Source organism: Solanum stenotomum, chromosome 10 (assembly GCF_019186545.1).
Source record: "Solanum stenotomum isolate F172 chromosome 10, ASM1918654v1, whole genome shotgun sequence".
NCBI classification, from domain to species: Eukaryota; Viridiplantae; Streptophyta; class Magnoliopsida; order Solanales; family Solanaceae; genus Solanum; species Solanum stenotomum.
In genome coordinates this window covers 40,584,737-40,609,048 of record NC_064291.1, presented here as the reverse complement: position 1 = coordinate 40,609,048, position 24,312 = coordinate 40,584,737, and the positions used below count along the sequence as shown (strand labels likewise).

Below are 24,312 nucleotides of genomic sequence, written 5' to 3'. Positions count from 1 at the left end.
ACTACCTCACGAATCTCCAAGAGTCCTCGAAAAATAAGAGAATGGAAAGTATCACAAAATCCAGGCTCGTAACCTACAAAAATTGTAGAAGCAAGGGGTGAGTACCAAATCACACGGTACTTAGCAAGTAAACCTCTAAACACAAGCTAAGGGAATAGAATGCAGGTACTCCTTTACACACCAACCGAACCTCCTCAACTACAACCTGCATAAAACCAGCCCAACCTAACAATTCACATTTACAAAGCCCACAGCACAACAACAACACTCTAACAATTTGATATCTTCAACAACAGGCTCAATATTTAGCAGTCACAAGTTCCATAGAAAGACACTCGTAGGATCAGCAACACACAAGATCAAGTTCACCAATAATAAAGATGTGCAATGCAATGAAATGCAGTGTCAAGTATAGTGATGCATGTCTGACCTAACAATACACACCCGTTGTCTCACAGTCCGGGACCCATGGGGAACATATTTGTTCATGCATCCATCGCGGTGCGCGATACACCCCTCGATATATAGTATCCATCGCGGCGCGCGATACGTCCCTCGAGTACATCCTCTTTAATTTCTTATTCTTTCTCAATTCACATAACACTTGTCACAACCATGTCTCAGAACAATGTAAATGACATGTTCACATAAATAATGAGGAGATGACCATTTTCATAATAATGCACAATCCACAACAACACAATCGTGATACAACATCAACAACGAGTCAATAAGTCTTTCAAACCATTCTCAACACATCACACACCAACAATTAATCACATTGCATTTTATTACCCTTTTTTTTATCATTAGAATTATTCAACATGTACAAGTCAACCCATCACCAAGTCCCATTACTCCCAAACACATACTACAAGGAAATACACAATTCTATACACTTAACAAGAGTTTAGAAATCCTCTTGCCTCAATTTATCGAACAATCACTCTGAAACTTAAGCCTTCCTCTTTCGTTAGGCTTCCAAATCAATACAATCTGGTGCAATTACTTCGTCCTCTTAACTGTTGCCGCCTCGTAAGTCCCTTCTTCCCAGGAAGTTGTTGTTTTCCATTGTCTAATTTATGACTTATAACTATAAAACCCTACTAACTAATTATAATAAATAAGGGTCAGGTAATATAAATATAGCCTAATAATTAAATTATGGATTTGGCCCATTAACCACCAACTAAAATAAATTATTTAAAATTACTTATAAATTAATAATCATAGTTAAATGAATAGTCCATAATTCTCATTAAAAATTTACAAAACGGATCTTTTATGACGGAGAGAGGAATAATTCTTAAAATGACATAAAGGGTCATTACACTACTATGAATTAAAATGTTATAAAAATATTTAATTATTTAATTTAAATGTTAAATTGTATCATTTTAATAAAAATGTTAATGACGTTTGCACTTCCTTAGATTAATTCCTAATTAACATATCCAATTTAATAATATTTATCGTCTATAATCTATATGTAAATTTAATTTAATTATCATATATATATATATATATATATATATATATATATATATATACACACACACACACACACACACACATATATATATATATATATATATATTATTATTATTATTATTAAAAGTGAAAAACAACAAATTGCGAAATTGAATTACCATTTTACCCCCTACACTAAATTTTTTTTTTTTTTATAAAAAAATAATTAATTAAATATTAAATGTTTCTAAAAAAATTAAATGATCATTTTTCATTCACTAAATTAACATTGTTCCTCTAATAGCTTATGCTTAGAAACTAAAGTTATTACGCAATCGTTAATGTTTCAATGCACAAAAAATAATAATTACAGATCTTTTTTTAGGAATTTCGAAGGTTATTTTGAGATTTACAAGCAATTTAATATGGTTCATGTATTAGCAAGAAATCACGTTATCCAAGAAAAATTGTTAATATTCTCATGCATTTATATCATGATTAATTTGCACTTATCTAACTCTTGACTATACACATTCTCTTATAATTTTTGAATTATCCCTACATTTGTCATCAATAAATATGAAAAATATTGGAGTAAACAACATCATGCGATATACAAGAAATGGGCAAGCTAAGATTTGGGGGATCAACTTCTTTAGGGATGAACAAAATATTGTTTTTACTCATATTTTAGAAGAACAAAGTGAATGATTTTTATGAAGGATATGTTTTTTTTAGTACATAATTTCCTTCTTTGAATGTAAAATAAAGGGCCATGCATCAAAATATAAGATCATGACTCTTTACAAATATACTTGTGTGATGTAATTTGTAAAAAAAATAATAATTAAAATTTACTTGATCTTTTAACGATTAAATTATTGTACTATATTAATTGATAATAAAAGTTATTTAATTTGTTCTTAAGATTTTATTAATTACTTATTTATGTTTATTTTTTGTAAGGGGTATGTAAGATAGAATATTTAAAACTACATTTTTATCAATTTTTTCGAAAGGGGCGTACAAGATTGGAACACGATGAATAATTTGAAATGGCGAAAGTAACATATAATTAAATTATTAATAATTTTTTTAATTCACGGAAGAAATAATGATATAAATGTTTATCCTTATTTATTTATCCTTTTGTCTCATTTTGAGAAAGGCAAATTCAATGTTTCAACTTTTGATACCGTTTCATATTTTAAGTTGTCATTCCGTTGATGCTATGTTTCTGTATTCTAAGCTCATTTAAAAAAAAAATAATTTGGTAGGATTCAATACTTGATATGATCCCTTAATAACAAAAAAAATTTGATATTGATTATTAATGGTAGCTTCATTTTATTTTAATTAACTCGAAGAAATGACTATCAAATTCTTTTCATTTTTCATCTTTCTTCTTTCTCTGTAATCGACATATGAGATAAGAATATACATATATTAATTTGTGTTTACAATTATAGTATTTTAAAGTACTAAATATTATCATAAGTTATTTCATTGGGAGAAGAGATATTTTGCTGTCATATTTTAATTTGTAATTGGTATCCAAGAGTAGATTCCAAATATTTGAACTATTTTTTGTTTGAAAATGAACGATATTCATGTAATTTAATTATAAAACTATTTTAAATAAAATGATAATTTGAAATAATTTATGTCAATTTAGATGGGTACATACAATGCACGTGCCCAGAAATTAGTTCCTTTTATTAATAGTTTTGATTTATATGCTGAAATAATTGATTTAATTGACTGATACGATGAAAATAATTAAGGATTGATTAGACCATTTTAATCATATAAGGGATATATTTGAACTTCTTAATTATTCAAGGACATGCTTCAAATTGTTGCAAATGGTATACATGGAGCAATTTGATAGTTTCTTCCTTCTGTTTTATTTATCAAATATTTTTGAATTTAATTTTTACTTTTACTTATTATTTTTGAGAAATCAAGCAAGGACAATTTTTTTCTTATTAGACCCTTAATTTATTAACATTGAGTTAATCTTTTTGAAACATGTAGTAAGTAAATATATTTTGAACCCTATATAAAAATTAATATGGGTAAATTTTGAACCCTATATAAAAATTAATATGGGTAAACTCATTATACCTGTAACGACCCGAACCATTGTTATTTAGGAGAAACAAAAATTTGGGAAAATCTGGGCCATTGTCCCGCTAGAGCGGGCGTGTTGCCGCTAGGGTGGCGGCGCCAGGGCGGGGTAATTTGGCGCCAGAGCGGGATAGGCGAGGCAGAACGTAAATTATGAGAAATCCTACTTTCTCCATCTTTCTAAAATACCTAAATAAGTCGTAAAACACCCCCAGAAACCTCAGAAAAGATGCTCTAAGCTTGGGAAGGAAGGAGAAGAAGATTTCTAATGGGAGGATGGTGATATCTTGCAGATTCTTGGCCAAATTCACCGTCATGAGGCCCGGGAATTCGTAATCAAAGTCAAAAACTCTATGCAACTGCTTGGCGCCCAAATAGGCTAGGTTTTATGAATTGAGTAGTTTAAATATGTACTCACTGTATAATATATGTAAATCAATGGTAGGAACTATGTGTAGACCTTCGTGCACTGAATGATTTATGATTTAATACCCTAGAAAGAAGCCTTAGACAATGAATTGGGGCTGAGTATGGCTGAATTAGGATTTGCATAAGGCGCGTTGATGAATAATCCACAGGTGATGGTTGTGACTCTATGATTGTGTGATGTATGTTGTTCTTGCTTCATTATGATACCTATATGTATATGAATGATGCATTATTGATCACACTTATTGTATATGAGATAGATGAATTATGATTGCCATGAAATCATGAACTAAATGTATGATCTTGAGGATATACTTGTGATTGTGATTGTGGTGTGTTGAATGGATCGGTTGCCACGTTCCGATATAACTAACTTGGATCGGTTGCCACATTCTGACATAACTAACTGTTTGGGTTTGGGTCCCATGAGAGGGCCAATGATGTGATATAAAATGTGAAGTTATTTGTTGTTCGTAAATATTGATGATATTGTATGTGTTTGATATGCGCATGCGAGTATAATGCTGTTTGACTTGCTTATGTTGCACTTAGTGGGCATGTGTATGATGGGTGATATTTGATTGTTCGTCGTAATGAGCGAACTTGTTGAGTATAGTGGAAGGGCAAAGTGTTCAAGAGACGAGTAATAGAGAGTAAGGATTGTTCGTGGATTGTAATGGTGAGGAGTAGAGGTAGTGTGTGTGATGAAATATGCTTAGGTGGATTTTACCTTGGGAAAAAGAGATTGGGTTTAGTGTTAAGGGAGCTTGATGTAATGTATTATGTGACTATGGCTGGGTAATGTGACGAGGAAGTAGGGGTATAACGTGAACGGTTAGTTGAAATGTTGGTGGTTGTATTGGGGGATTTCTCTATGTGTTAGAATGGTTAGACTATGATCAAGTATCGGGTAGGTAGGTTGATTGAGAGGGGTGATAGTAGGCAGAATACTACTCCCTCCGTCCCATTTTATGTGGCAACATTTGACCGGGCACGGAGTTTAAGAAATAAATGAAGACTTTGAAATGTTTACCAAATTGTCCTTTAAAAAGTAGACTCACTTTTCTCTCTCCTCATAAATGTATTGAAGTATTATTTTAAGATTAAGTGCGACCAACAAGGGTAAAAAAGGAATTGAACCTTTAAATACTTACCATATAAGGAAATGTGACATTTTTTTTGGGACTGACCAAAAAGGAAATGGTGCCACATAAAATGGGACGGAGGGAGTAGTTTATATTGGAGGTATTTCAAGAGAGGGTAAATGTGGAGAAACGAGTGGTTTATTTCATGATCTTACTACTTGGTTTCTTATGTTATGTGGTGGGTGTCGGGTTGACCGATGATTCCTACCAGTACACGTGTTTTGTACTGATACTACTCTTGATATGTCTTTGACATAGTCTATTTGCAGGATCGGTGAGGTTTCATTAGGTGAAGACGAAGAAAATCTCCAGTAACTTCTATTCTTCCTTTCGCATGGTGAGAGTTGTGTCTTTTAATTATCATGTCCAGTTGTACTCTTAGTAGCTCTTGTACCTGTTTAGACTAGATCCTTGGGAGTGTTAATTACTTTACAAGTCTTAACTCGAAATTGTTTAAAAAATTTTAATAAGTAATTCCGTTAGTATGTTATTTCCGTTTATTTAATTTTTCGCATGTTTTAAATTGTTGGGTTATGAGGGTTCTCCTACTTACGTGGTAGTATGTAGGTGCCCGCACAGCCCAGAGGGTTGGGTCGTGATAATACCAGTTATTATTTTCATAAAGGAAAAGGCTCAAATATGCCATCAAACTTTGAGAAAAAGCTTATATATGTCATCTGTTTAAAGTTTGACTCATCCATGTCATTATTTGTTAACTGAAAAAAGTTTTGGTTTTGCAAAACCATTTTTTACACTTGGCCAATTATGATTTGGCCACATCGTTAATTAAATCATTTTTTTAAGAAAAAATGCTCAAATATGTCTTCGAACTTTGAGAAAAAGGCTCATCTATGCCAGTTCAGTTAACAAATAGTGACATGTACGGGCATTTTCTCAAACAGAAATGGTATAAATGAGCTAAACTTTTAACCAATGGTATAAATGAGTTTTTTCTCAAAGCTTGATGGTAAATTTGAATTTTTTCGTTTTTCTTAATAGAATATGTCAAGTCAAAATTTGATGAGTAAATCGAAACTGAAAGAGTACTTTAGAATTAATTTGGCATTTTGTTGGTCAAGGCATATTAATCGTGACAACTGTCAAAGCCAAATTGGAGTCTGTTAGGAAAAGGGAGAAATATAAATGATGTGGGCTCTCATGAATTAAAAACGCAACAAATGTTATAAAATAAACAAATATTTCAGGGATATATTTAAAGATTTGTACCTTAGTGAATCACAATTATTGGTTAACAGTAGGTTTGGTCGATCTTATTTTATTTTTAAAAAATGCTTAATTTTTTAGAAAGAATTTATTTTTTTAAAATAAGGTGTTTGATCAAATTTTTAAGAGAAAATAAGTGTTTTTAAAAATGGCACAAATTGTTTATTTTTTAGAAACTAAAAAAAAAGTATTTCTTAAAAGTTTTTTTGAGAAAAATACACTTAAAAAATTCTTTTATAAAGTATTGCTTCTCAAAGAGACAAGAAAACAAAATTGATGTAGTTTCAAGAAACCCGCAAACGGAAAAAAGGAACAAGAATGGAAATAAATATCATTCCACAATATCTAATTTTTTTTGAATAACGGATTTTTAGCCAACAGAAAGGATCTTCTCAATCAACTCAGATATTGCTTTGTCATACTAACTTCTCTCTTGGTTTACGATATTATGAAAAATTAAAATAAGAAAGATAAACGTAATATCATAAACCACAAGGAAGGTGAGTATGATAGAGCGATATCTGAGGAGAAGCCTTTGAAATTATCGTTGGATTTTATTAATCAAACACAAATTATTTTCATCAAAATATTTTTTAAAATAAATTGATTTTTGAAATTTAACCGTTAAATAGGGGTGTACAAAATCGAACCGAAAACCAAACCAAACCGCAAATCGAGTCAAATCGAGAAAAAGAATCCTACTAGTGTTTGATTTGACTTGGTTTGGTATTGAAATAAAAAACCCGACTATATTTGGGTTGGTTTGGTTTTAACTAAAAGAAATCAACCCGAGACCAAACTAACCCGACATTATATATATAATTTCAAAATTTTATTTTATACATAAAAATATTTACTTTGATATAATTTTTAAATATTTCTTATACTTTTTCATAGTTTTTATCTTTTAATATATTATTTCAAGTTTGAAACTGACAATTCCGAATGGTTCAATAAAGATTATAGTCCACAGATGTTGGTAATTATAATAAAGCTTAAATCAAAATCAAATTAATACTAATGCAAAAAGAAAATCAATTCAACACCAAGAATGACAATAATATTGAGTATTTGTTCTTTGATTTTACATTGGTTTAGACAATTCAAATACATAAATTTTAATTTCCTTTAATATTTAGTCATGTAACTAATACTTATTAAACTTATTTTAGCATGATTTAGTACTTTTAAATTATGATAATTTTCATTATGACTTGTTAATTTGCAATATTTGTTTTACGCGATTTCATTATTATTATTTTTTTGTTGGATATTTTAGTGTCATTTCTGATATCATATTTTGTGTTATTTTCTTAAGAAACATCTTAGATAGTTGTATTTTGATAGGACTAAAGAAATATTTGAAGTAAAAGTAAATTATATGTTTGTATGAATACTTTACCGGAAAAATCAGAAAAACCCAAAAAAATCCGAGGTTGAAAAACCCAAGTTTAATTGGTTTGGTTTGTTTTATAGATTTAAAAATCTAACACAAATGATTTGGTTTGATATTTGAAAAGCTCGAATCAATCCGGCCATATACACCCTTACCGCTAAATACTAATAGGAAATATCCAGGAACATTCATATTTAATATTATGGAACGTATTGATTAAGTACTATTATCTTTTTCGTACCAATGAAAGAGCTCCACTTTGTGTTTAGGTAAATGACATTTTTCAATCAGTAGTGTTTGGACGTAGATGTTTTTTGAACACGACAACATTATGTCCTCTGTCTTCCTTTAATTTATTACAAGAAACACAAATTTGTGTTTTCTTTTTCTTTTTCCCTTGTAAAATAAAGGTCTTATCACTTGTGGAGATACAACAAGATTTCTAATTGTTATGAATTATGAATATATTTGTATATTATAGTGTCTATTTATTTTATCTATTTTTAGAAAAGAATTAAGAGTTGAACCAATTTAGTTTTCCTCCGTAAGTAGAGAAGCTCTTATTTATGGTATTTTCATCTTTCAAGAAAAATATATATTTTTTCTCTCTTTCTACTTTTTTACACAAGTCTTTGCCTTGAACGCTCATGTTGAAAAAATAAAGGAAGGAAAATCAAAGTTAACTTTCTTTTTGAAAGATGTATTACTTACCTAGAGGAATGTCATTCCTTTGGCAATTTTGTTTTCTTTCAATATTAGCAAAATAAGAATGAAGTGCATATGATTCCATGTGAAAATTGAAGAATGATAAATGGGACAGGAAGTAAAAGGGCAAAATTAACCTTAACCTGCTAATGTTGTCATATCTCGTTTAACATTTCTTCTTATTTTTGTCATTTGGCCAACGGAAAATTTGTGTCATGAAACATGATTCTCCCGCTCCATTTCCATTGAAATATTGAGAATAGCTGCTGAACATTTAGTAGTGAATATCCTAGCTAGGGTGATATTAACCTTTCATTCCTTAATAAGAAACCTTATTAACATGTACACCTTAATCATAAATATAGGTCTAGAGTGAATGGAACAAATTAAAAGTTGGAGATTTAGGTTGTGAGAATGGGAGGAAGATAATTAGATTTGGTACCAAGAACAGGTGCCTTGGTGTCAGGAAAACATTCTACTCCAGGTAGTTCAGTGATCTCTCCATTTTCAGTAATACCAATAGGGTAAGTAAGAAGGTGTCCAGGCAAATCATGAATGAGGCTTTCACTTGAATACATATCCCAATAGTTGTCACCAATTTTGTTCACCTTTCGGATGCATTCTACGCTCTCTGGTTGAAGGAACCTGTTGTCTAACATGCCTAAGTGCTCGTACCACAATGCCATACGAAACCCATGAACCTGACCCCTAGCTGGCTCCTTCACACATAGATGAAATGGTTGGTAGGCTCCCATTGCTATCTCTGAGTCTCTTGCACCATCCATTGACCTTTGATTGATGTTAGCTGAACCAATGATAACGTATTCATCATCCACTGCAAATAAAACAGAAACATAAATGAAGAACTTAATTTTGGAAATGTATGGATCACACACATATATTTGTAATTGAACTTGCCTATCATCATTTTGGAATGTACATAAATCATGAAACGTCTGGCTTCTTGAGCTTTATGATTGCCGGAATTAGGTTCTGGTGTTTCAGAAGGCTCGTATTCTCCTCTCTTCTTTGTTTCCCTATTGCCAAGGCAAAAGAAACTCAAATATTCCTTAGGATTTGCCATAATTCCCTTTACTTTAAGAGCTTGAATTATATCGGTATACATCATTTGCATGGTCCTCCTTTGCCAATCCAGTATTGCTTGTACAGATGCACTTTCAGGAAGGCCTTCTGGCCACATTGGAACCACAACATAAACCATAAACTTCTCCCCTGCTTCAATTTTGCTGACTATCTTCAAAGACAGCTCCTTTGGGATCAACTGCAGAGAATTAATGGCTTCATCCTTGATATCATTGGAGTACCATGAAAAGCAGCTGCCTAAAAAGTACTGATTTTCGATGTAAATGAAATGCTTTGCTCGACGAATGGCATTAATATATGCATCCTGTATGCTTCGATCAATGATGTTTTCCTTACCACTTATAAGACCAGACTTGGCTGCCTCTTCGGGAGCACTGGGGAAGCCAAAAGCTGCTCCCCCATCAATGGATCGAAAAACTTGAACATTCCATGTGTCATGATCATCAGGATACATAACAGGTGAAGGTGGTATGATTATATTATCGATATCCCTTAGGTCTATAAGCAAGTCCCTTACACCTTGCTTCCTCCATCTCTGTTCAAAATTGTAAAGGACATCCCAAGCAGCTGGCCCTTCTATTCGGCAATGGATATCGTGCCAAGGCTCTCTTGGTCCGCCTTTTTGAATTGAGGTACCGGTGAAATTTGGTTGGTGAAAATCATCATGATGTGTTGTGTTCAAAGTCCTGAAAAGGGAGTGAAATTGGGTATCAAATCTACCATCACAAAGATCAAGCCCACCAATATAACTCACAATCCTCCTCCTCTCCCTGTCTCCATTAGGCAATTCTCCATCAGCAATAACAATCTTTTGATGATGAGTAAACATTGTCCCAATCTCTATATTTTGAATAATGCTCCGTCCATCGTCAGGATTTCGAGGACACAACACACAATTTACTTGAGTGCCACGAAAATAATTAGCAGTTTCTTCATCATGAGTAGCCATTAGCCCATCTTGTTGTAACACAGGAATCGATGTCCTGTCATCCCAGACCAACATTAGAACTCTCACACCTTCATTAGCTTTTCTCTTAAGCAACTCTCCGAGCGATATGTCTCCACCAGGCTTAGGCCTCCTCCTGTCCCTTATCAAAGTGATCTCGGTATAAATAGACCATCCAGTTATATAAATCAAATGCTTTGCATTAGTGATTGCATCAAAAATGTCTTCCCAACATCGTTGTGGCTTATAAAACTTGCCATCAGAAAGTGGAATTTTAGGGATGAAATTATCAGGAACATGACAATCTTGGTAAAGGGTGACCCTGCATCCTTGTCTTTGACGAAAGAATGTGTAAGGAACTCCAGGAAATCTTGTGACTTTTATACCTCTATTCCAATTATATTCCCTTGTGACATCAAAATACTGCAACTTCACATGGATTTTAGAGTGTCCATGCACGGGTTTTCGTTCTGTATTGAGGATTTCAAGCCATTCATCGACTTCTTCTCCATCTAGCAGTTGTTGAACTGGAAAGTAAGCTCTTCCAATGACTTCTGCTCCAATTGGATTATCAAATTTGACGGTGATTATGACATTGGCAGCCATATGGGCACAGTAAATGTGGAATGATTCATACCACCGTGGATTTTTGTGATCATCCAGTAATCTGGTTCTGCCAACTCTGGCTTTTCCAAGATCAATGGTTGCATACAATCTTGATGCTGCCTTGTTGAAACCAATAGCTCCCTCAATGCCTTGCACCACCTACAAGAAAATAAGTACATTAATCTACTGGTGAATAATTTCGTTACTGTCTTGTAACATGTCAAACTCTGTACAATTGTAATTGTATGCTAAAGAAGTGTTGGAAAAAATATTGAAACTTCAATCATCATTCTAGATAATGTGTATGAGATCGATGGAAGTACCTCAGGACAGCCAAGGCTGCTTCGTAACCCCTCCCGGGGAGGAACCACACTATAACTGGAACACCATCATAATGATCCTTAGATAAATCAACAATCATTCTCAAATCTAGTGCCAACTTGTCCCCAATCAGTCTCGAGCCCAACGTCAGAGCTCACTCACATGCTACTAAAGTAGACTTTTCAGTGCTAAGTGAGTAGCCATTTCCCAGAAGTCACCCCAAATGCCTTTTTATCTTCTTTTCTTAGAATTTCAATAGGGGAAGGCTCTGCTTGTATTTTTCTATTCTTTTAGCAATGTTAACACTTGTATTCGTTTACTCCCTTGGAGATATGGCCAAAAGCAATGAATTGTAGTATTGTTAACCAAAATGACGATTTTTCCAGTAAACAATGAGGGCATCCAACATGAACTCGCTCCCAATACAGGTACCAAACATTGGGTGGAAAATAAAAAACATAAAAAACACAGTTCCCTTTTTTTCCCCTCCTAACTAGCGTTTCCATTTCCCAAAATACCTAAATCCTAAGAAGAAGTCAGTTGCATAATTCATCTGCAACATCAAATCAAACCAAATGGCATTCCTATTTTGATCCGTTCTACACATACTTCCATTCGATTTGTCATTTACTGGAAATTTTCCAATTTTTAGTAGATCCATTGGGGGTAAAATCAAATATGAATTGTGGAAATGAAGGAATAAAATTTTCACCTTATTGAAAAAATCTCTGCCAAAATTAGTATGAAGCCTATCAACCTCAAATATAGTAACATGAAGAGTACCATGTAGCAGAAATTGTGCCATCCTTCCTTAATTCCCTGCAATATATAGGAGTAATAGGTTCAATGCTAACAACTAACTCATAAACTTTAAATACTGAATTTGCTTCGGCATCTCGAGGGCCCGAAGCTTTATTTGTAGCAATGATGTGATGAAAATGAAGACTTAGACTTGATTAAAGTAATTACCTTAGTTTAAAACTTGAGCTGACGAAGAGAATCTTAAGATAAAAGAGGAGATAACAATAGCAGCCAATAGCAATGTATGTATATAGACGTTGACCTTCGTTTCTCTCCCCAATAAGTGTGACCTTAAATTACTATTTCGAAAACAAATACAAAAAGTATACCCCACACCCACACCCATACCCACCTGCTAAAAACAATATAATTCATATTTTGTAAAAAAAATAAAATCATCATTTTAAAGTTTGCAACAAAAAAACTCATGTTCGGAGTGAAGAGATATAAAAAGATTATATTAAAGACAATAGATCTTTAAAATTTATATTATGTATTAATCTCAAATATTTACTTATAAAATCTATTAGGACTCCTAGTCCAATATTTCTAGTCTAGTACTTGTAGAAGTCTTTATAGTTTGATTGATGTTATATCACGTCTATGTGATAGAGGGGTGTTAATGGAACTGTTCGTACGGTTATTTTTAAAAAAAAAATATCAATCTCAATTTTTTGTTATGTTATAATGTATGACTAAACTTAGATTTTTTAAAACCATCCCAATTATATCAATTTCTCTTCGGTTTGGTACGATTCGGTTAATTTTTGGTTTTTAACTTTCAAAGTATCACCTCAAAACACACTATTATTAAAACATTTCTTTCTCAAGTGTGTTCTTGAAGAAGCACTTCAATTCTTCACCAAGAAGCCAAGAAAGTAAAAAACCTTGTTGCCCTATTGTTTGATATTAAAACTTTTAATAGGATTGTTTGCATAGATTTTGTCGTATTGTTTGATGGAATATCTATTATAGTATCTTTTAATTTCAAACCTTATTATTTAAAGGCAAACTAAAAAAACAAATGCCCAAAGTCGTCTACTCACTAGATGCCTAGGACCTAGTTTACATTTATATTTGAAAAATGTAAAATGTTACAATACCAACAGGAAATTGATAGGTCGAACAGTATATTGTATTATTACAACATTATGCATCACTATTAATAGGTCGTTACCATCTGCAGACTGCTGCAATTTTTTTTTAAAAAAAATCTAAGACTCCAGATCAATTTTTTTTTTTTTTATTTTAAGAAGACAAAAAACAGATAAGAAAGAAGTAGAACATTATTTGAACATGTCAATCTAGTGGAAGAAATGAAGAAGCTTTTGGCAATAACACTTCCCTAACCAACTTGTCGAAATTCATATAAGATGATCCAGTTGGAGAAGTGATTGCTTTTTCTGCTAAATTCTTCCACTTCAATGCATTTTCCTTCATCTCTTTACCCTTTTTTCCAATCATCAACTCTCTCACAACCTCCTCAGTCACTTCCCTCTTCACATCGCTATCAATTTCAATCCCGACACCCCAACGATTACAATTAAACCAACAATTCGTTTGTTGATCCGCAAAGAAAGGCCAACATAACATTGGTACACCAAATGATATGCTTTCGAAAGTTGAATTCCAGCCACAGTGACCTAAAAATCCTCCAATTGACGCATGACTTAAAACTTGTTCTTGAGGGCACCAACCACTTAATAAACCTCTTTCCTTAGTCTCCGCAAGAAATTCATAAGGCAAAATTGCTGAATCACCCATGACTAAATCGGATCGAAAAATCCACAAGAAATTCATTTTAGTATTTGCAAGTCCCCATGCAAATTCAATCAACTGCTCTTTGGTCAGCACAGTAATACTTCCAAAATTCACATAAACAACAGAATTTGGTTTCTTCGTGTCCAGCCATTCGATATAGTGAGTATCTTCTTTCCATAGATTTGAACCGATGGATTTCAAGTCTTTGTCTTGAGTTGTATTATTCAACACAAAGCGATGTAAGGGTCCAATAGTATAGTTAACTGGAGGGAACTTGGTTGCAATTTGTTGCAAAATGTCACTCTCTAGAATGTCGAATGTGTTCAAAATTAGTGCAGAGAATTTGGGAATTTTGTCCATGATTTCTTCCGTTACAAATTTGATTATAATATAATTTGGATCATTGACTCTGGCTCTGATCATGCTTGGCAAATTCTTTAGACGGATGCCTTTCATGCCAGGTATCCAATCTATAATTGTGTCTAAATAACTTTCATCTGAAATTCAACCAGTAAAAATAAATTAGAACTGTGAACCTAACTGCATCTTCAAATCCTGACTACGTCTAATCATCCATAAATTTTTTAAGATGTTTGTTTTCATAATCACACATTCAGAGATGAACTATTGAGAAAACTGATCTCTTCATTTCATATCAAAAGAGTATATAACTCTGTACACAACTCCACAATCAAAGACTTACAAAAACTACACTAAGCTAATGAATACATGTAATATATATACACACACTAACCGACCTAATTACAATGGAAAATATCTTCTATTGCTAACAACCTTCTAACTAACTTTCACGTTAAATCTAACGCCCCAAGTTAACTGACTAACAGTGACCACATAGCTGACTTGTTCTATTAGTCTGTTCCAACTCAACTGTTTGCAATCTCCTTATTATATTCACTAATAGCCCCCTTCAAGCTAGGTGATATGAAGATGTTCTTCATTCCTAGCTTGGATACAATATGAGAATGTTAAAGCCTTCCAAGACCTTTGGTGAGAACATCAGCAGGTTGCTAAGAGGAACATAAGTACTGGATGTTTACTAGACCATGTAGAACTTTCTCTCGAATGAAATGACAATCAATATCGATGTGCTTCGTTCTTTCATGAAATACCAGATTAGCTGCAATTTGAATGGCTGCCTTGCTGTCACAATGCAAAGAAACAGGTAAAAAGGACAAAGGGATGTCCAATGTTTTGAATAAACCTATGATCCAGGTGACCTCTGCTACAGTAGATGCAAGACTACGATACTCTGCCTCGGCGGAGCTTCTGGAAATAGTAGACTGTTTCTTGGATTTCCATGAGATTGGAGAATCTCCATACTTGATCAGATAACCAGTAATTGACTTCCTAGTGTTGACACAAGACCCCCAGTCTGCATCACAATATCCTTGAAGAGAAGCATGTGACTTCGCTGCCAAGAGTACTCCATTCCCCGGTGACTGCTTGACATACTTTACTATTCTGATGGCAGCAGTCATGTGTGAGAGTTTAGGAGCCTGCATAAATTGGCTCAAATTTTGAACTGCATAGGATATATCAGGCATAGTGAGTGTAAGATACAACAACCTCCCAATCAATCTTTGATACTCACTAGCATCCAATAAAAGTGGATCAGAATTATCTCCCACCAACTCATCAAGCTCAGGTGTGGTCAGTTTCTGATTCAACTCCACTGATGTAACCATGGGCTTGGAACTTCCTAGGCCTAAATCTGAAATCAGCTCTAAAGCATATTTCCTCTTGTGCATCAATATACCTTCCGAGCTTCTGGCAAATTCAATGCCTAGAAAAAATCGAAGATCTCCGAGGTCTTTGATTTTAAAATTAGCCTTCAAAGCCTGTTTTGCCTCTTCAATTAACTGATTGTTGCTTCCTGTCACAAGTAAATCATCTACATAGATAAGTATCACTACAATATCATCACCAACTTTCTTAGTCATAAGAGAATAGTCAAGATGACTCTGTTGAAATCCCGCTGCAAGTAAAGCATTGATCAATTTAACATTCCACTGTCGAGAGGCCTGTTTTAGTCCATAAAGTGACTTAACTAATCTACAGACCAAACCTTCTTCCTCTTTATTGTGTTGAAATCCCTGAGGTAGTTGCATGTACACCTCTTCCATCAGATCTCCTTGCAAAAAAGCATTGTAAACATCCATTTGCTGAATGTTCCAACCCTTTGATGCAGCAATAGATAGGACTGTCCTCACTGTGACCATTTTAACAACAGGAGAAAAAGTCTCCTGATAATCCAGTCCCTCTTTCTGGTTGTAACCCTTGGCCACCAGCCTGGCCTTAAACCTTTCAATCTGTCCATCAGCTTTGTACTTGATTTTATACACCCATTTACATCCAATGGCCCTTTTTCCAAGAGGCAATGCAACTAGTTTCCAAGTCTTGTTCTCTTCCAAGGCCTTGATCTCCTCCTTCATGGCTTGAACCCATCTATCATCATTCTTAGCCTGGTGGTATGTACTTGGTTCAGTTTCCATTGAAGAATTGGCAATGCAACATTGATATGACCTTGAAAGACAATTGTAATCAACACTATCTACAATAGAGTAAAGACAATTAGACTGATTGGATTTCTTTGAGGTCACAAAATCCTTTTGCCAAATTGGAGCCTTGCTGGTTCTGGTTGATCTTCTTTGTACATGTTGTGGTGTGTCTCCAGGAATAGGTACATGTGTTGTGTCTCCAGGATGAACCACCTGGTGTGATGTGTCAATCTCTGGTACATTTGGTGTAACTGCAACAACTTCACTCCTATTCTCTACAATTGGAGAATCAAGCACCATATCTGTTTCATCATCCATAAAACTTGATGGCATGATAACACTATTCTGCAAAGCATCTGTGGGGTGAGCTTGAAAAGGAAAAATTGTTTCAACGAAGATCACATCCCTACTGATAAAAAATGTTTTCCGTTCAAGATCATATTGCCTATATCCTTTCTGTGTTGTTCCATACCCATCAAAACAGATCTTGTAGACCTTGGACCAAATTTGTCTACCTTATGTGGAATAGTGGCATGGCATAAACACCCTATGATCCTCATATAAGATAAATCAGGTTGTTTCCCAAACATTACTTCAAAAGGAGAGACATTATGTAATACAGATAGAGGAATTCTATTTATGATGTGTACAACTGCTAATATGCACTGTCCCCAGAATTTGATAGGTAAGTGTCCCTGGAACCTGATTGCTCTAGCTGTTTCAAGGATGTGCCTGTGTTTCTTTTTTACCACACCATTCTGCTGAGGAGTGTGTGGACAGGAACTTTGATGTATAATCCCATGACTCTTGAATAATTCATCACATTGAGAGTTAAAGAACTCTCCTCCATTGTCTGATCTAACCATTTTAATTTGCAAATTAAACTGTGTTCTAATCATCAGGATAAACTGTTTTAGCACTGTGGAAACATCTGATTTAAGATGTAGTAAGAATACCCAAGTCCATCTCGAATGATCATCAACCAATGTAAGGAAAAACTTTATGTTGTTATATGTGGTTGCTTTATAAGGTCCCCATACATCCAAATGAACCAAATTAAAACATCTAGTACTTCTACTACTGCATGATCGAAAAGGCAATCTGATTTATCTAGCTAGTGGACATACATCACAATGAGTCATAGTTGGACTCTTATTGAGCTTAAGCATACTAATTTTTCTAATCACATTCATAGGTACATGCCCTAATCTCTTATGCCAAGTGACATCATTCTCACATCCTTTTGCTGCTACTAACGAACTTGCTCCTTGTTGTGTTTGAACTGATTTCGAGGCCTCAGCAGATATAATCCATCTTCCTCTTTACCAATCTCCTTCACTTTCCCAGTGAAGAGATCCTGAAGGATAAAGAAATCAGGGAAAAATACAACACAACAATTCAACTCCCTAGTCAACTTAGACATTGATAAGAGATTGAATTTAAATTCTGGCACACAAAGTACATCCTCAATAACTTCACCTCCTGTTAGTTGAGAACTTCCTGAGTGTGTCATAGTTGTTGAGTCACCTATAGCTATTTGAACTTTTCCTGGATTCACTGTGGAACCACGATTTAGTAGTGTTTTAGAACTAACCATATGATTGGTTGCCCCACTATCTACTATCCAATNGGAATTTTGTCCATGATTTCTTCCATTACAAATTTGATTATAATATAATTTGGATCATTGACTCTGGCTCTGATCATGCTTGGCAAATTCTTTAGACGGATGCCTTTCATGCCAGGTATCCAATCTATAATTGTGTCTAAATAACTTTCATCTGAAATTCAACCAGTAAAAATAAATTAGAACCGTGAACCTAACTGCTGTTGGGTATGTAGCAAGAGTTAATGGGAAATTGAGGGAAGATGAAAGAGGAACTTGGAAAAAGTTGGGAACTTGAAAAAGTTGAGAACTTGAAAAGTCCTCTTATGCTTTATTGAAAAGACATTTGTCCCTCATCGGTGGTGGAAAGAAAAATAGGAGAGTTTAAATATAGAAACACTCCTATTAATTGTTAAAAGGGTTGGAAAGAGGGACCCCCTCGCGCCGTCGTCGTCGTCGCTCGCTCGGCTTCGGATTTGGAAAAATGATCGATCGAGCAGTGACTGTTCTGAAAGGTTGCAAACTTTCATGAATGGTCGTGTGGATTCTGAAAGGATTGCAACCTTTTGGAACCAGTTCCTCTTGCCTATAAATACATTGATTCCTCAGACTTATTCCTTACGAATTTTCTGATTTCTTCGTGTATTTTACTGCTGTTGAGTGGTTCGCTGACACCAGAGTTTTGGTATCAATACACTAGTGATTGAGATCATTCTGCCCTGGGAGGACATATTCCAAATCAAACCTCGGATACTAGAGGGGAATAATTTCCATAAGGGGACACTGTGCATTCAGTGGGCTTGATCTTTTTCTAATTCTGTTTTTCCAGATTGTGGTACGTTTTTTTACAGATTTTAGTTTTGTCAATTAATTTCTGTTCATCTATTCTTACTGGTTTATTAAACTTTGATTACTTCGTGTTTCTGCAAAGTTTATTGAAATCAGTAATTATGATTTTTTATACACAGATTGATAACAACTGCATCTTCAAATCCTGACTACGTCTAATCGTCCATAAATTTTTTAAGATGTTTGTTTTCATACCTTTTAGTGGAGAGTAGCCTTGTTCGACAAGTTTAGGATATTGTGTGAAAGCCAACAAGGAACAAGCACTAGAAGTCCAAAGTCCAACATTAGGGACACTCAATTCCTGAGAAACTTGTTGAGTGAAGCTCATAGCAGCATCAGAAACAATGCAAGAAATAGAAGGGAAATTGGAATTATTATTTAGTCTCGTAACGAGGTCTCTGAAAGGAACCAAACACAACTTCTTAGATGCCTCACACAAAGACGGAGAGTCTTGTGTGGCATCCTCATTAGAGGGAGGGAGTCCATCAGGTATGGACTCGAAACGAAAGGAAGGTAGGCTAACGAGGGAATTGAGACCTCGCGATTTGAGCAATCGTTGGTGATTGAAGTCCGTGTTAACGAATGTGATATGAAAGCCTCGGATATGGAGGAGTTTGGCTAATTTGAGCATAGGATTTATATGGCCTTGTGCTGGAAATGGAATGCATACTGCATGAGGCTTCGACAATTTGGATTCCTCTGCTTGATTCATATTGCCCTGTTTTTTTTTTTCCTAAGATCTAGAAGTTGTGAATATTAGACGTAACGGGCTTGCTCACTTATATAGACAAATTTACCACCCCTTTCATTTCAATTTATATAGCGATGTTTGATTCTGCAGGGATAGTTCGATAGAAAAAAACATGAGTTATGAAAATTGTGATTTTAAACATGTTAGGACAGATTACAAAAAGGATGATATTGAAGGTAAATGAAAAGTTTAAATATTTACCAAAACTGTGCGTATAATTACAAATATTACAATCAATTCATTGTGTGAAGCTTTTTTGTTTTCTCTCTTTGTTTTTTATATTAATACAAAATCCAATTAAGGTTTTACCTAAATTATTTTCATTTTGGGTTCATTTGGTTTTTCAAGACTCTTCTTTTCTTTTGGATCTTTTCTTCTTCTTCTTCGACGATTGATACATATTGATTCAATTAATTGTATTTATGTATCAGAATTTTTTTAATATATATGTATAAAAAAAAGTGATAAATCTATTATCAGACTATATTTGTGTATCGAAAAAATTGATATAATTATTATTAGAAAAATTCTCTATGTGTATATATTTGGAGGTGATACAATGTTTCTATTAATATTTATGTTGCAAATTACATGAATTTTGTCTTATATGTTCAAAAATGTCAAATGGGCGTACGAGTGTCGACATCAAAAGTAAAGAATTCGCGTGCAGCTTAATTTATTGGAACATGCAAGGTCCAGTGATACTAGTAAAACCATTGCAATTGGCAGAAACCAGTGAAGAATAAACTATTTAAAATCAAATAAATAGTTTATGAAACTCGAAAAATCTATATGGAGTAAGAATAAGAATCGATTTCAATGGTGTAGCTTCTTCTCTTTTTCTTTTTCAGGGAGTACATAGGCCATTATTTATAAGGACTGATTGAATACTTTTTATAAAAGGGAAAATAGTCAAATATGCCCCTAAACTATTCGAAAAGGTCTAGATATACCCCATTTAAAGTTTGGCTCACTCGTGCCCTCGCCGTCCAACTTTTCGTCTAGATATGCCCTTATGGGCGTTAAACGTCAAATGGAATTGCCACATCATTTTTACATTACCACGTGGCATTGGAAAATGGTCAAATATACCCCTAAACTATTCGAAAAGGTCTAGATATACCCCCTTTTAAATAAACTACCCGACCCATTTTCAACAATTTTTTTAAATTATTATTTTTTTTGGTAAATCCCGAAAATGAGTAATTGACTAATAAAAAATAGGAAAAAGATATAAAATTAACACCAAAAATTCCCAAATAAATATAGTAACCTTAAATTCAACAATTTCAACAATTTTTTTAAATTTTTNATTCGCGTGCAACTTAATTTATTGGAACATGCAAGGTCCAGTGATACTAGTAAAACCATTGCAATTGGCAGAAACCACTGAAGAATAAACTATTTAAAATCAAATAAATAGTTTATGAAACTCGAAAAATCTATGTGGAGTAAGAATAAGAATCGATTTCAATGGTGTAGCTTCTTCTCTTTTTCTTTTTCACGGAGTACATAGGCAATTATATATAAGGACTGATTGAATACTTTTTATATAATAATAACATTATAAATAATCATATTATATATTACTAAAAATGGGAACAAAAAAGGTTAAAAGTGTGGAAACAAAAGAAGGTTAGAATATCAAAATAACCCTACAAATGTTGAATTAGTACAAACAATAATACTATTATTATATATGTATAATATAATAAATGCTAAGTATCATATTGAATAAAATACATTGAATCAACCATAATTATACCTCTCCACATATCACTTACTAATTAAAATAAGTTATGTATGTAGTTTCAGAATTGATTCATATTCCCATATATGTAAAAGTACATTATCTTTGACAATTCAGTTGGCATATATTTCCGTATATACTCATATGCTTCAACTTTGAACAATAATACGATTAATATATATATATATAATGATGAACATCCCTAGTGTTAAGTTTACAGACGGAGAGGGCATGTATGACGGGATAATATAACGAAGAATAAAATTAACTAATAAATGAAAGTTAAGGGGGTATTTTTGACTCTTTTCCTTCATTTTATCACATCCGTCTCTTACACATCCTCCATTTGAAAATGGAGATCATTTAGACCTCTTCAGTTGCTTAAGACCATCAGCCTTCTCGCAAGCAAATAGTTCAGAAACATATATAGGACAACAAACACGAATCTACTCATGGAAAGCAGCAAACCAAATAGGTCACAAGCATAGTGCAAAATTATTAGCGATAATTTTCTCCCATAGATAAATGGTACGTTCATTTGAAGTGAAGTGTAACATGACATGTTTCTGCACTAAAGAGCTATATGTTGCTCGCTGTTGTATTCTTGGTTTTGATGAATTAACAAACTATGATGCAAAGGGACCTGGTCTGCAGTGGAATCAAGCAGAGAACAAGTCAATGGTGTGCAGCTGTAATGAACTTGAATCCAATAATAACACTAGCCAGTCTCTCAACTATATTAATTAGGCTAAAGTTCAATTACAATTCCATAAAGTAAATACAATGACTCAAAGGTAAGAGCCAAACGAAAATGCAGAAATATTGAAAGTAAGGACTAGGATCAACTCAACAAGAGACGAGGAATGTACAACTAGACTGATAGAAAGCAGGATGAGAGGTATAGACTTTGCCTAAGCATGATCACAAAATGCATAAACTATTCTTTATAATGGAGGGTCCTTTTAAACTAATTGCTAATTGGGCCTAGATCCCAAATCAACCTTTGTAAAGGTCCTTTGGCTCTATTTCTCAGTCCAATAGTTGCTTGTGTGACATCCCTATCGGTATCGACCCTGGGCTTGGACTGATTCATAACAATACTCCCGTCCTCAATTAGAACCTTGTCCTCAAGGTTCTAGTCAAGAATAGTTTTACTAGTGCAATCCCCACCAATTGTAGCCAAGCCAAATTGTGCTATGGTGCCAAAGAATAGCATGTGAACTAGTATAATTTTCACAATATCAACCAACATGGGATCATCAACAAACAGGTGCTGCTCATTATCCAAATCCTCAAAGGCAGAGATGCTCTTGTCCAACACAATGAAAACATAAACTTAACCACCCATAAACTGTGTAGCACATGTAACAACAATTGCCAACTTAACAGGAGAACATATATATAACCTTAGCAACAACCAAGCCATTGATATGTGCCATGTTCGCCAAGAAAATAACTTCTAATTGCTTGTTACCTATCTTTTGATATACACACATAAACAATAGGCGAGCATAAGAACTTGCACTAGCAATAATCAACTTTGATTAAAAATGTTGCACATTTCTCATGCGATTCCAGTGGAGCAATAGACACTTCAAAGTTTGCGAGGAATCTAGGCAATAACTGAACATTGAGTCTCCATATGATAGGATCAAACTTTAAAATTTCTAAAGCATTTTCTCGACATAGTCTTGCTGTAATGTCAATGCACCTGTCTCCTCCATAGTATCTTGTGCCGCGATACCTTTCACTAAATATGATGGGCAACATTGATCTTACTACTGGCATCACCAACAAAGATGTAAAGTTCTCCGAAGGAATAAGCTTACTACTAACATTTTCAAATGGTGTTGCTCCAGTGCTTACATGATTCAGCCCAAGGTCACAAACTTGCTCACCCCACAATGCAACTCTTACAATATTAGTAGAAAAAAAAAACGACTAATTGTAAACATAATCTTGTCGGTACCATAGAGTAGAGTAGTATCTGGGGAGAGTTGGCAAAATAGCCACTCTCCAAACTTAATTGAACATTAATACAAAAGTCTTGAATAATTTGTGGTATAGCCACTATTAATGACATCATCCACATGTCCTAATTGGGACATACAAAAGACCTCACTAAGTTTTCATATCTCCACTTTGGTCCTCCCTTCTTTTCCAACGAATTGGAATATAATATATATCTATTTGCATTTGTTAAAAAATATATTAGAAAAAAAGAAAAAAGTCAAACAAACGGGAAAGAGGAGCAGCTCGTTTTACTGCGATCAAAATTGACGATTCCGATGAGTTTTCCGGCCAAAATATCCATTTTCAAGGTAAAATCATCATCATCTCCTACTCCATAGTCATGTTTACTCCATTTTCTTTCAAAAACCAAGCTTCAAAATGATTTTCCCGCCATTTTAGAAATTTGAGAAATCTTCCATAATAAACACTTGATAACTCATTATAGATACATTTTAGTAGTTTAATAGCATTAAAAATCTGTTTCGCCATTGCAGGAGCAGCATTTTGAACCACGATCTCATTCAATCACATTTCTGTACGGATGTCAGACTTCATCGATCGTTAATGACTGATACTGTAATCTAGTATATATTTTTGTAGTCTACAATGACAGTAATTGAATTTGTTGTTGCTGGTGGTGATTATATGGGAGTATGGGAGGAGACTCCCAAAAGCTGGAATTGGAAATTGTAACATCTCTCACCTAGAAACGACTAGAAAGAGTTTAAAATCTGAAAATAATGATTTTTGGAAAAAATAAGGAAATTTGGAAAATTTTGTCCA

At 33.9% G+C, this 24,312-nt stretch overlaps 2 protein-coding genes across 5 annotated transcripts in view; both read right to left on the bottom strand.

Moving 5' to 3' along the window:
- The window catches only part of LOC125842624 (phospholipase D alpha 1-like), a 42,830-nt gene extending 30,301 nt beyond the window's left edge, over positions 1-12,529 (bottom strand). The window contains exons 1-3 of one of the 4 annotated variants that reach the window (XR_007443933.1): positions 12,446-12,529; positions 12,189-12,295; positions 9,108-11,314 (exon numbers count right to left, since the gene is read on the bottom strand). Coding sequence is in view for 1 of the 4 variants with exons in the window: in XM_049521945.1 (XP_049377902.1) it covers positions 9,418-11,314; positions 12,189-12,281 (1,990 nt within the window). In the remaining 3 variants the exon portion in view is untranslated. The remainder of the gene's footprint in view (positions 1-9,107; positions 11,315-12,188; positions 12,296-12,445) is intronic. The other 3 variants (XR_007443932.1, XM_049521945.1, XM_049521944.1) reach the window with 3 other exon arrangements.
- A 1,047-nt stretch (positions 12,530-13,576) lies between these two features.
- On the bottom strand, positions 13,577-19,727 carry LOC125842627 (7-deoxyloganetin glucosyltransferase-like). The gene is made up of 2 exons (XM_049521947.1): positions 19,211-19,727; positions 13,577-14,535 (listed from the first exon to the last, which is right to left on the bottom strand). The coding sequence occupies exons 1-2, from the start codon at positions 19,725-19,727 to the stop codon at positions 13,577-13,579; spliced, it is 1,476 nt and encodes a 491-aa protein (XP_049377904.1).
- Between the last annotated feature and the right edge of the window lie 4,585 nt (positions 19,728-24,312).

Excerpts from the sequence above, each read along its gene's own strand:
- LOC125842627 (XM_049521947.1), bottom strand. The coding sequence starts at position 19,727 with ATGAATCAAGCAGAGGAATCCAAATTGTCGAAGCCTCATGCAGTATGC. Across the intron at positions 14,536-19,210 it reads AGGCTACTCTCCACTAAAAG|ATGAAAGTTATTTAGACACA; the intron begins GTATGAAAACAA and ends GTTGAATTTCAG.